General features: G+C 35.4%; 1 protein-coding gene across 1 annotated transcript in view; it reads right to left on the bottom strand.

Moving 5' to 3' along the window:
- Window positions 1-5,583, bottom strand: part of DGKB (diacylglycerol kinase beta) — a 337,863-nt gene extending 332,280 nt beyond the window's left edge. The window contains exon 1 of the mRNA XM_013941524.2: window positions 5,514-5,583. Coding sequence (XP_013796978.1) covers window positions 5,514-5,583 — 70 coding nt within the window. The remainder of the gene's footprint in view (window positions 1-5,513) is intronic.
- Between the last annotated feature and the right edge of the window lie 7,912 nt (window positions 5,584-13,495).

Raw genomic sequence — 13,495 nt, 5'->3', positions numbered from 1 at the left:
TACCCATAATGAGCATCCCAGTTATCTCATTTATCTTTCTTTTATCTCTTCTCTGGTATTTTAAAACTGGGTAGAGACCTAACGCACAAAGTTTTCTACTATTCCCTCTTCAGAACAAAAGGAGATTTTTAATTTGACCAGAAAGGAGGACACAGAGGAACTGTAATTGCAAATAATTACTCTTCTAAAACACACACACACACACAGATTAACTGCAAAGAGCCAAGTATGAGTTAACATGCTCTTTGAATTCTAGAAATACAATTTTCTTCTTTTTAAACTACCATTTGAATTGTTCCACAAAAATTCCTTTGAAGCCCCAAATTATTTAAGCATGGTGGTATGCAGATGAAGAAAGTTCTTAAATATTAAGTAGCCTCAACTTGAACTGAAAAAATATTTTAGTCAAATGAAATTATGGATATTCTGTGAATCATGGACATCTAATAGAATATTATTTTTATACCACTTTAATTGTAACCACAGTGAATCAGAGCTTGCTACAAAGATATTAATTTACTGGAAGATACTCACTTACTGTTAAGTCCTAAGTGTCACTCCGAGGAAGATGTTTTGTGATTAGGAACAAACAGTGGAGGACCCAGATTCGTATCTCCTTTGACTTTTGGTTAATTTATGGAAATTGGGAAAAGATAGTATGTGTTTCAGAAAATAGATTTTACATTCAGACAATGTAATATTGTATTTTCACCAGACAATAAGCTTGAACGAAGCTGAGAATCATACTCTAAATATATGATGAATAGCATAGGTAAACAAGACATGGTAGGAACTTCTCAAGGCAATGCAAAGCAGAGTATCTGCACATACAGCAGTCCTTGTTTATTTAACCATACTTGCAAGAACAGACAAGCTATTATCAAGCTCATAGAACTTCAGTTAAAAGTGGAACTATGCAGAACTGGAACAAAGTCTGTTTTACTCAGAACGTGGAAAATATGGATCCCTGCCCAAGTGTTAGAATCCAAGTGAGGAATAGAGTTGAACAGGTCTTTATAGTGCAAGATCTATGCACCTACTTTGGTAACTGAAAGGGACTTTAGGCTGAAATCAGATCTCCAAGCCCAGGACAGCTGCATCTATAATGTCCGTACTCTACCAGCTGCAGTTCAGCACCTAACTCTGGAAGCACTTTAAACTTACTATCTGTGCAGCCTGTATCTCAGTACAGTCTGAAAATTACTTACATGACTAAAGTCAGCTGACGCACAAGGGTAACCCTAGAACAAGTCATCTAGGTTTCTCCTAAATTCTACTACAGTCTAAAGATAGGATGAAGAGGTACTTAATTTCTGACTTTGGACCCAGATGGACCCATTCCTTTGCTATTCTCACAAAACTTAATACTTGCAGATGTGACTGATTTCAGCACAAAGTATTGTAGCAACAGTCATCTTCATAAAAATAGTGAATGTGAGACGGGCTTGCCCTCTGGGCAGGGGCAAGGTTGAAGGCTGGATTCAAACTGAGGCTTAGCCTTAAAGGACTCAAGCCCAAATCCCTCACTTCCTACAGGTGTGCCCTGTTACACAATAGTCTGGGTTACCACACCTCCCAAACTGAATCAAAACTAAGGTTATCAGACCAGAAAGAAGGGGATGTCTCACACAAGCAAGAGAATCTCCCTCGGTATCCAGCATGAGGGAGAAACTCTGTAGGGATGTTTTCTGACCACTAAGCTATTACGCACAATGCAGGCAGAGCTTCCTACTGGTTAGCTCAAGGCATCTCCACACATACTGCCTCTGGAATCACCTGTTGAAGGTCTCTGTTTAGTATCATCAACTATAGTAGATGTTCTGAACCACCTTTATGTTTCTTTATGTTTTCTTTTAATTAAGTTTCTACCAATCAATATGAGTAATTTTTCTTAGTACACCAAAATATGTATACAGTAATACAGGTATCACAGAAAAAACTATTTTACGGGTCTTACTGTTTGAAGTGCCTATAATACTTTCTTTCAGTCTTATGATGCATAAGTCATACTTTCAAACATCTGCATAAATTGATCTGCATAGATTCCAATAATCCTAAGTAAGTTTGCACAATAATCTTAAACAATTCCATTCAGACTTCAGTTTGTTGAAGTATGAAAATAATTCTGATTCCAGCGCCGTATTGAGTAGATGTGACTGTCAATCACTAAGAGCATGATCCAAAGTCACTAGCATCCAAGGCAGACATGTTTTGGGAAAACTCTAGCCTTTGAATCAGGCCCAAAATAAACCAAATAAATAGCAGCAAAATAAAATAGGAAGCATAAATACTGTATTTTTTAAATTCAAAAACTGTATCTGTTAAAAAATTTCCAAAGTTAAAATCATGTTGTAAGTTAGGTAGGATTTATGAAGTACAGCCTATATACATTAAATTGAATAAAAGGCAGAACAAATTATAATCCCCAGTATCAGTAAGTGGGTGGAAAATGAATCACTGATAAAACTTCCCTACTGTATTCCAGAACACTTTGATGAAACCCAACTCCTTCGCACAATTAGCGGTCAGGACCTTCCTTGCCAGCCATGAGGCAAAGTTGGGGGTCATAGCTGACAGTTGTTGATAGGCATTTGTCACAAAATCAAACATCCCTGGAGTGTTACCTTCTGCAACCCAGAAAATCTCTCCTTTCTGTGGGAGTTAAAGAATCTCCAAGGTTCATCATAGACTCCCGGATATCTTATCTCCTAGAACAGAATTTCTTCTGGTGTTTTCATGCCTTTTTAAATTGCTGCAGAATGCTAACACTATAATGTAAAACGCCACTGATTCTAGCAAAATTTTGTTTCACCATCTGCAACAAGAAGCAGTCGTTTCTGACAAAGGAGCATGATGGACAGCTGATACTGTGCATACATAAGAGTATCACAGTTCTGGGACCTGCAGGGCTGTACCATGAGAGAAGATCCAGTGGTACCTCAAGTCACATGCTAGAGAACAGTGTGCCTTTTTTTTTTTTTTTTTCTTAAAGCAATCTTAGTCAAGCCAGCCAAAGTCTCCTAAGATCTTGCAATGTTCAGCAAAGAGAGTGGAATATCAAAGAAATTATATACTCAAACTTTATAAAATCCCACATAATTACTATACAGTAATGAATAGAGACAGCTACTATCATAATATTTCATACCTCTGCATGTTAGATAAAAATATAACAAATTCTAAAATGCTGGATCTAATAAAATACATAACATTTTAACAAAACTGCATTTTTAAGTCTTAATCACACATTTAAAAATACTGTTATTCTGCCATTTAGCAAAATTAGTTTGGACAGATCACACATTTCAAATAAGGCCCATATCTGGGTTATAATCCCTTGGAATTATATATTAAAGCTTTAATACAATTAACAATTTTTTTTCTCTAATTGCTTCAGAAATTCAAATGCTGATACAAAGAAGCATCACATTTCACATACTGGTGCAACTAATATCCTTTTACACACAAGCAGAGAAGGGTTAGATCAATACACTTCAGAGACATCATGTCGTTCTCTTATGTATACACAAAAACCTGCATTTTTTCCCTTATATACACACACAAACCTGAACATAAGCAAATCCAACTAATTTCACAAAATGCTTTATACTGATACCAATATTTGTTCTATTAAAGGAATAGTTCTGAACTATGGTGTGTGCAAGAGTGTTGGAGGAGGAAATGGGAGTAGAAAGAATATAACAACTATCTTTCTCATAAAGGAGAAGACAAATACTTTTTCAAATGGTGCACTGAAGGCTTAGGTTAAAACAGTATATAGAAGAAAACATAACTGCTTGTACCTCTCTATATTAGAAGTCATCAATTTCTAATATTGAAAAAATTAATGAAGAGCCATTTTGAAACCTCTTCATAGGCAGAAGTAAATATTCTTTTTAAAACTACTACACTGTGTTTATTATCCAAAACTTATTCATGTCAAACTTAAGAAGCAAAAAATTTTCCATTGCCATGTTCTGTGAAGGCAAAGGAATATCAAAGAAAGTACCCCTTCAAGCTTTATGAAGGTCCACAAAATTGCATCTTATTTCCCTGTATTTAATATTTCTGTATGTTAGACACAAATAAAACAAATACTAAAAAAGCTTGGACATGTTCATTTCTCAGACTCAGGCCAGATCTTTAAGAAGTAGAACATAACTGATTAATTATTCGACAGGTCTTATAATCCACTATTAAAGGAGAAATGAAATAGCTCCCTGCTTGGTAATATCTTTGAGATTTAAAGCAATAGATGGAGCAAATTTCTTCATCTCTATAGCTTATCCTTTGAGACAAGATGGTAACATGGGTGGGGGGAGCATGCTTTGTTAATAAATAGAGTATTTTGAACTACTGAACAGTTTTATAAACTTGAAAAGCTCTTCTCTTGAAAAAAAACTCTTGAAAATATCTGTTCCAGAAAGCATCATATAATAACATATTTTTATCTGACCTTTTGTCCAATGACATTGTAGAATATTAAGTATAATTCATAGTTTAACTTGATATAATGAAAAATTTATGAAACCCAATGGTACCTTCCACTGAAATGTGATTAAAGTTAATTCCAGTCATCATTTCACGGTTATTCCATTAGATGACTCTACTGAAATACAACTGCGCATATGTTGAGATTTCACAGGCAAAACAACAAAAAAAGCAAGTCACTTTTCTTCATTTTACCTTATATGTAGAAGTGTCCTTTAGTAATAAGTCATTCATAAATAATACAAGATTTTCTCTAATGTTTTTTAAAAATATATTTGCATTTTTTTGCATTTCTTATCATACAGGAAAACTTCCCAAATGTTCTTGTGCTATTCTTGTTCAGTTCCCATCCAGCTTTATAAACTGCCTCCTAAATCTAACTTTTCATCTGTCCTCTGGGCATGTAATTCTGTTCTATTTTTTCAGGCAACTTAAAGGAAGGTTTGCCTGAATAATAACTAAAGAACTGGATCTTCAGCTTGCCTTTTGAATAGGGAGATTTTTATTTCCTGGTCTTTCTCATGAAAACAACTCCTTCAGATTGCGCAGCTAGATATGTTTCTCCTGTAATTGTTTTCAGCAGGACTGAACAATTTTTTTTTTTTTTTTTTTTTATGATAATCCCCCCTCCTGAGGCCTACAAAGTGTTACAGTGAATTTAAGAAAGCACAGCAAAAAAAAATGTGCTTTCCAAATAACCATAGTCAAGTAACCCATAGTCAGTCTAAATCATACTATACTGGATGATAATTGCTCAGGAAAAAAAAAAGTTAGGAGTCACCAACTGTGAAAATTTTTTTCTGAAAATCAAATCTTTTGGATTAGAAACCATAAAAATGAACCCTAATTTAACCTGTTATTTAGCAGTGAATAATATGAGTAATAATATACAATGTATAATAACAGTAAAATATGATGTTAACTATCTTATGGCTCCAGTTTTGTCTTCTAAAGTACAGTTCAAAATGTTCTTGATTTTGAATTAGCAGTTAAGTCACGTATTTCAAACGGTAAGTACTTACATTCTGCATATTTCTGAAGCTGAGAGAATTCTCCAGGACTAAGGTTAACCCACTTCTCCTGGTTCGACATAATGGCAGTACGGTTCCCTGTTAAATATCAGAAGAGCTTGCCTTTTGACCCGGGTGATATAAATTCCATATGGTTTCGTAGTTTCAGTTCACAGTGCTTGGAGACTTGAGAGATGACATCAGTCTATGCGAATGAAGTTTTTGATGCTATTAACTGTTCCCAAGTTGTTGATTCAGTGGTGAGTTACAACGCTGTTAAAAGAGAGTCCAACATTAGAAGTATAAATATCAGTTTTACTAATGGAATAATTATAGCTGATAAACATTTTTTCTCATATATAATTTTCTTATAAATTTGTTTATATAATATTTGTTCATAATAAGTTTTACATGCATTTCCAAACTTTATAATTCCAAATGTTTCTGTATAGCATTGCTAACCAAATATTATCCACTGTTTCTGATCAAGGTGTATCTGAACAGTCTGAGTGGGTACATTTCTGTTCCAGTAATAATCAGTGTAATAGCAGGCACCATCTACGAGCAGACTTAGTTCCTATGATTTTAGGATGGGATTTAGGCAACTGGGTTTATATTCAACTATGCCATTGTATAGTACTGTGTGGCCTTGTCAAAAATACTCTACAGCTTCCATCTGCGCACCTCAAAAATGAAATTAATTTTATTTAGCAATTTGGTGAGGAATTCACACAAGAGATACATAAATATTAACTATTCTAATGAAATAATAGGGGTTGATTTTTAGAATCTGTCACAACACTGTTGAAAACATCACTGAAAAATCAAATATAACTGTTGGCACTGTTCAGAAATCAGTTCAGGAAGGAAGATTAAACTGTGGGTGTCATTGAACTCCAGTTTTATGTAGTTTTGACCTCTGTAGAACAGACATTACAAAGGTAATGCATTACCAGCACCATTCCTTGCGCTACAGGAGTGGTATACTTTTCATCTAATTTTAACCATCTGAAAGTCAGATATCTCATCTGAGATTGTCATGTAGGGCTCTCTCTTTAATCAGCAAAAAGAGACAGGTGGCCCAGACAGCAATTAATCCCTCTATTTTCAATATAATCTTAAAATGCAATAAGTTGACTTCTTGTGGTATTTATCTTTCTCTATTGATTACAGAGGTCGCCCAGATGACAGGTTTATACTGGAAAGCTAATTTTAGACCGTAAGAGGAATCTCTTTGTATGTCTGGCAATGGTGTTATTTACAAGGGTCAGATTATGAAAATAGCAAAGGATAAATTCAGACCAAAAGAGACTGACAGAGTAATGGAAAGAGTGCTAAGGAAGATGTTAGTAGCTGGGGGAGGGAGCGAGCGAGGGGGGAAAAAAGAGCAAAATATCACAAGGAAAAAAAAAAAGGCAGAGCAGCTAGGAAGAGAAGTATGTGGGGAAAAAATACATTCATCCAATGATAGTCAGCATCTTTTTTCTGTCTCACATACGAGAGCATCATTCCTGGACAAAGAAATTCAGGAAGAAAGATGTAGAAGAAATAAAGCTAATAACATAAGAAAATTATCTGGGCATAACAGTTAACATTTCTAAAGTTAAGAATAAGTTGACTGACATGATGACATTCTAAAGTAAATCCTGTATTACATCGGAAAAAAATATGCCTAATCTTATTAACATCTAAATGATACATATTAGCGAACCTTTGGAAGAAAGTCCAAGTAGTACCGGGTGTGCCTTTTCAGAAATCAGAGATACAACTAACACATGCATCTATGTAAACTAATTTAAGTGCATTATTTTACCTCAACCTCAGTGCCAGAACATGCTTTCATTGCTCCCAGACCCTTCTTGGTGACTGACATGGGCATATATGTACCTGCATTAAGAGTACTTAATGTTCAAGGAAGACTATCTGAATAATAATACTAGCTGTTCAACTTCCTCCTTGGCAGCTGCCTTGTCTTTTTAAAATTTGAACCAGAAGAGATTCGTACGCTCTTCATCTTCTCAAGTTTGAATAAAACGTAAGGATAAGGTAGAAGACATCAGATTTAGAAACACTAACTGAACAAAAGCTAATCGGAGCGTGCAGATTGCGATGGAAAAAGTAACATTAAGGTAGATAATGATGACTAAGAGTAAGGCACATCAGCCCTCAAACAACAGTGAGACAACCTCAGTAACAAAAAAACAGGGCAGTAACTACAAAAGGTAAAAGTGACCAGTTAGAAAGCTGTTACCCTGTCTTGACAGCCTCATTCCTCTTATTTATGACAAGAGAAAATCACTTAGGTCAACAGAGACTTTTTCATCAAATTAGAAGTGTTTCATTTTTGACAGTTGATTAGATTATATTGAAGACAGTCTTATATTTTCAAATAGATTTTTTCCACCCTCATCTTCTTGACAACTGATTAGGTTTTATTGAAAACGGTTTTATATTTACATGGTTGATCTAACATATTCAAAAATTTCTACAACAATTTCATCCAGTGTTACTTCTTGCATTATTAATTACATCAGCTTCATTAGCTGTAGAAGTTAACACTGCTGAATGCTGTACCATTAGAGATCATCCCAGTTATTTAATTTAATGTAAATATTTATGACTAACAGCCTACCATTTGAATCGTTATCGCTAGCAAGATATTAACTGGTGTGGGAACTAAGCTGATCACAGAATCACAGAATGGCTGAGGTTGGAAGGGACCTCTGGAGATCATCTAGTCCAACCCCCTGCTCAAGCAGGGTTACCTAGAGCACGTTGCACAGGATCGCGTCCAGGCGGGTTTTGAATATCTCCAGAGAAGGATCCATCTATTCATGTGGAATGACTTGTTCGCAGTACGTGGGCAGTGAAAACAAACATTTTCTTCCCATTGTCTTCCTCTTCTTCTGCTTTAGAGCTAAAGCCTCACCTCTGAGGCAGAACATCCTTTACCATTTACCCAGACTCTCTGCTGCGTGGGGACAGTTTTGTGAGAAAAGGTACATGACCTGATGGAGATGGAAGGGCAGTGGAAAAGTTTGGTATGGGCATGACAGTCCACAGGGTAGAAAATGTAGTCCGTGTCTAAGCCCGCAGAGTTACCATGGAGGATATAACAGCTTAAGGTCATGCGATTATCTTGGAAATCTCCCCAAATATAAGTCCTCCCTTTAAAAGAAAAGACTGGGAGGGAATCTAACGGAACTAATTTACCAAGCTGAACCCTGGAGCAGTAACGTGGAAGTAAACAGTCCTCTGAGGACAACTCCCTGGTCTTTGGGGGGCTGCAGCCAGGTCCTGTACATCACCTCCATGTGTGAGATGCAGGAACAGGCACAAAAATAATGGGGAAAACCTCTGCAAAAGGAACCTCATAGAGGTTTCCTTTTTTAGCCTCCTACTATGTTCTGCTTCAGGGGAGGTATCTCAGACCCAAAAAAAGGAAACGTAGTCTTCCTGCATCTGTTAATTAGTATTCATATTTAAGGCTTTTATAGCAGCATTTTCTCATTTTACATAGATAACAATGTGTTCATTATACAGATGCTAAGGCCAAAAAGCCATCAATGCATACTTATGTTTTATGGTGTCTCATCTGTTCCAGTAAACATTTCATTTCAAGAAGATCAATATTTCATACAAGTTTCTTAAGTTCTGTAATGTAAGAGAACATGTTAATTTATATGATCTTTCTAAGCAGAGTTTAATTTAAATGCATTCTTTTGCACTTTATTTTAGTGTTCTTTCTTTCAGTACTCTTACGAATGTCATGCAGTGACAGAACTAAAGCCAAGTACATGAAGAGGAAAGCAGTAACAGGGATAACACAATAACAAATGAAATATAAAATCTTGAACTAAAACATTAATTAAACGTGCTTGCTAGCAAGCAAAACAAAGATCAACAGCACTAAACAGATATAAGCAGTGCTTTGACCTCTCCATGCAGAGACAAATTACTTTGAAGAACACAATACAGTTATAATAGTATACAGTTAAAATATACAGGATGTCAAGCAAGGAACTCTTCCACTGATCCTCTAAGAGTTTGACCTATGCTAGGAAACATGGATTTGTGTAAATATTTTGTTTGTACAAAGCATCTGTTTCAGTAAGAGCCACAATCCTCCCTAACCAGAAACAAAGCAGACCTTACAAATAAGAGAAATTTGAGACACTGTATAAATAACACATTCATTTTATGAAAAAAAAAATAATTAGACAAAAATTTTTCCTCCTCTCTTGCCTGACAATAAGAATTCTTAAGTTTCCAGTCTCCCTTTTATGATGCGTTCTTCCTTTAGGATTTATAAAGTTTTTTGTCAGGATTCCTACGAGGCCACACACCCAAACTACGAAGTAAAACTTTGTTTAAAAATTCTACTAATCAAGTTACTTAGCATTCAGCCAACAATGTTAACAAACTTAGATTTCCAGGAGTTCCTCGTGCCACTGAGATTCTCAGCTACCCTTAAGAAACCAGGCTGAGGAAAGGAGAAGAGAAAGGAACAGATAATAGGGGAAAAACCAAAAGGGCATGTCCTCTCTACAACAGCCTCACTGAACAAATTATCTCATAACAGCTCATAAAGCAGGGCAAGGGGAGAGCAGTGTCTGGAAAGCATGGCAAAAGCTGATACCCTCAGTCCTACAACAACAACCAGTGACACTGGGTTCAACTTGAAACTTTGATGCCAGACTGAGACTATGGCCTGTGCAAACATGTCCAGCTGCTCAATCCATCCAACTCCCTCTGCTTCTTTCTGAAGAGAAGGGCTTCTTCTGGGGCACATCACCACTGCAGCGACTGAAAGCATGAAACTGTTCCTTCAAGATGAATGCATGCCTTAAGGAACTTTCTTTGATAACCATAACAAGAAAACCTAAACAGCCTAGAAACTGGCTATTGGAAATTTTCTGTCCTTTGTCCTACCAGTCTTTCCATAATGCCCATCTCGCATCCAACTTCATCATTAATTTCCAGTTACTCCATAAAGAGTAAACAGGGTAAGGTTGATGGCAACAAGGGGTGTGGGTGACCAGGTAAGCATCTTCCACTTTATAAGAGAGTGAAGCCTTCTGATCAAGGCTTTCTTCAAGTTCCTTCCTCCCACTTTCTTCAATTTGCTAACTCCAAAACTGTGTGGGAGTTCCCCGCTATGTGGGAAACTAAGCTAATAAGTGACTAATTCATTTAGCTAGCCATGGAAAACCCATTTCAATGTGTTCATGCTTTTCTTAGGAAACAATAAAAACAACAACAAAAAAAGAGAGAGACAAAGGACTTCAACCATAAGGAGACAAGTTTCCTTCAAAGGAGACTATAGCTCCCCACAACATGACTGATTAGTGATTTTGCCTGAACAATAGAAATAAGTAACACAGAATGTTTTATACCTTAGTTGCTATGGAGGCTGAAGCAATTATGCTTTTCAAGAATTGAACTTTTCTATACAGAATGTACTCGACACTTCCTTCAATCACGTCCTGCAATTTCACCATGGTTATCAGGGTCCTGTGATTTCAGTGTGGGTGACATCATGGATTTTCTAAAGGAGAATTTTTACATGTCAGCTACCACATGCTGACAGACATCTACCTGAAAGAGTCTTCTGTATTAGCTCCTGAAACCAGTTCAGGAAGCAGAGATGTTCCTTTACTGACAACGTGTAAGCATCTTTCCTCTGAAGACTCGATAGTGTCATTTGCAGATTTAATCAAACAACGGAAAAGTGCACATTTCATGAATACTTGTAGAAGAGGAACTCAGCCTTCACATATAAAATATATCATCTTGTGATCATATTTTAAGATCTATACAACATTAACATGTAAGGGATTATGTTGCACTATTTCTGGTCTATTTAATTAAGCAGTTATGATCAAAGTATGTAATATTTCCTGGGCAATGAATGACAAACTTTGCTATTGAACCCCTCTATCCTAAGGTTGTTATTGTCAAAGAAGCTGAACCAAAAAAGAAATAAAATTTTTTATGGACATACAAGACAATTTTTGAATATATTCTGACAATTTGTTTCACATCTTTTGGAAAAGAGTGTCTCTAATGTGAGCCATACTCCAAATTCATTTAGCTGAACGTTTATTCTGAAGAGACACAGAAAGTATAATGTCATTTTAGTAATACACATTCTTTTTCAGTTTGGCAAAGGATACTAATTGATGTAAGTTATCATAATTCTGAAATCTAAACATTGATGCATTGAAATCAATAAAAATTTGCTGATCTAGCTGAAAATCTCTCCCATGACATTTAAAGCTACTTCAACACAACTCAAAAGCATGCATGTTTTCTGACTACTTCCTAGTTTGGGGCAGATAAGAACATCCATTTAAATCTTAATAAAAGGTTTGGACTGTATTCCTCAGAGAAACAATTATTCCAATCCTCTTTGAATTATTTATGTGGAACATATCAATAAACACTGGGGACACATGTAGCACAAAAACTATTGTGGCAAGTTAAGCAGAATACCTGAATCTTTGAGAAAACATTTCACTAATGCATTTTTGTGATAGTGAGAAATATTAGCAACAAACGCTACACACACAAAAAAAAAAAAAAAAAAAAAAAAAACCTGTTCAGAATATATTGGAAGAAAAAAAAAGAGATGGATGTTTAATAAAAATCACTTAATATATTTGATTACATTTTAAATACAGCAGTACATTTTTAACTATATTTTACTTTGCTCTTGATGTACCTTAACTTCATCACATGACTACTTTAAAAGCAACTTTAGATAGATCTCAGATTTTTCCCACTCTTTCTAGGCTTGTTATTGCCAGGTTATTACATTAAAAACTTACTAAGTCAGAAGAACTACATCTGAATTTCTTTTTTTTTTTTCCACTAAAAGAAATACTGAAGAAATGAATTTGGTGTAGAAATCTGAACAAGAAAATACCAGAATGTATATGTGTTGATGTACTGTAGGTTATAATGGCTTTCTTCTTCCTTTAAATAATACAATTGAATCAAATAAACTGGCATATTTCAGGCTGGGTTTTACTTTGTGCTTATGAGGCAAACTACTTAATTCAAAAAAGTCTTCTTTAACTGAGAGTCATGGGGCTGTTCCCAAGGTTTAAAAACTCCTGGATTACAATTTTAGGAAAAAAAAATAAAATTAAAAAGGTGAAAGCTTGAAGTTTGACACATTAGTCTTTTTTTTTAATCATTTTTCATCAGTGACTAATTTGCATTAGCAAATTTGTCTATAGGTCCTTTAAAATTGGGCACTGTTTGTTTTAGGATTAAACAATCACACTATTTTACATTTTGCTTTTTTAGATGATTGATTATAAACATATTGAAAAGTGGGGGAGTTGGGGGGGGATGACACCAAAGATCAACCTCACCAAAATGTGGGGTTTAGACAGAAAAGTTTCTAGGAAAGGGGTGTTAATATTCTGAAATTGGCAAGTTTCAGAAACACACAACATGTCACTTGAATGTGAAGTTCTAAGGACTCTTCAAAGAAGGCTGAATCAGAGGCTTATGACTGGTATTCACTAATAAATGACACAAGTAATCTGCCATAAATTACTACAGAATTTGATAGTTATCTTTTTTTTTTTTTTTTTTTTTTTTTTTTTTTTTTTTTTGAATAGAGCACATATGGCCATCCACTGGATAAATCATTCTGCTGAGAGAATTAATCAAAACTCTTTCCAAGTTACACACTGCTATGTTTTTATCCACTCAAAAAATCTCCAAAGTTCAGAGCAGAAGCGAATAAACATCTTAGAGGCAAACTCTGCCTTGAAAAGTATGAATTTGTCATCTTTCTTAAGAAAATTAGCTTTAGAAGCGTATCCTTCAGAGTGAATTCCACACAGATCTTTACACTACTGGCATCACAAGTACCTGAGCCTGTATCAGCAGAATATTAAGCTCTGACTACTCTGTCATGTGTTGTTCCTCTTTTCTTTCTATTCCCTCTCCTGGGATGAACTGTAAATTCAGCATAA

The sequence above is a fragment of the Apteryx mantelli genome, chromosome 2 (genome assembly GCF_036417845.1).
Source record: "Apteryx mantelli isolate bAptMan1 chromosome 2, bAptMan1.hap1, whole genome shotgun sequence".
In the NCBI taxonomy this organism is placed as follows: domain Eukaryota; kingdom Metazoa; phylum Chordata; class Aves; order Apterygiformes; family Apterygidae; genus Apteryx; species Apteryx mantelli.
Note: the sequence above shows the minus strand (reverse complement) of the source record. Positions and strands in the feature narration are given on the sequence as shown.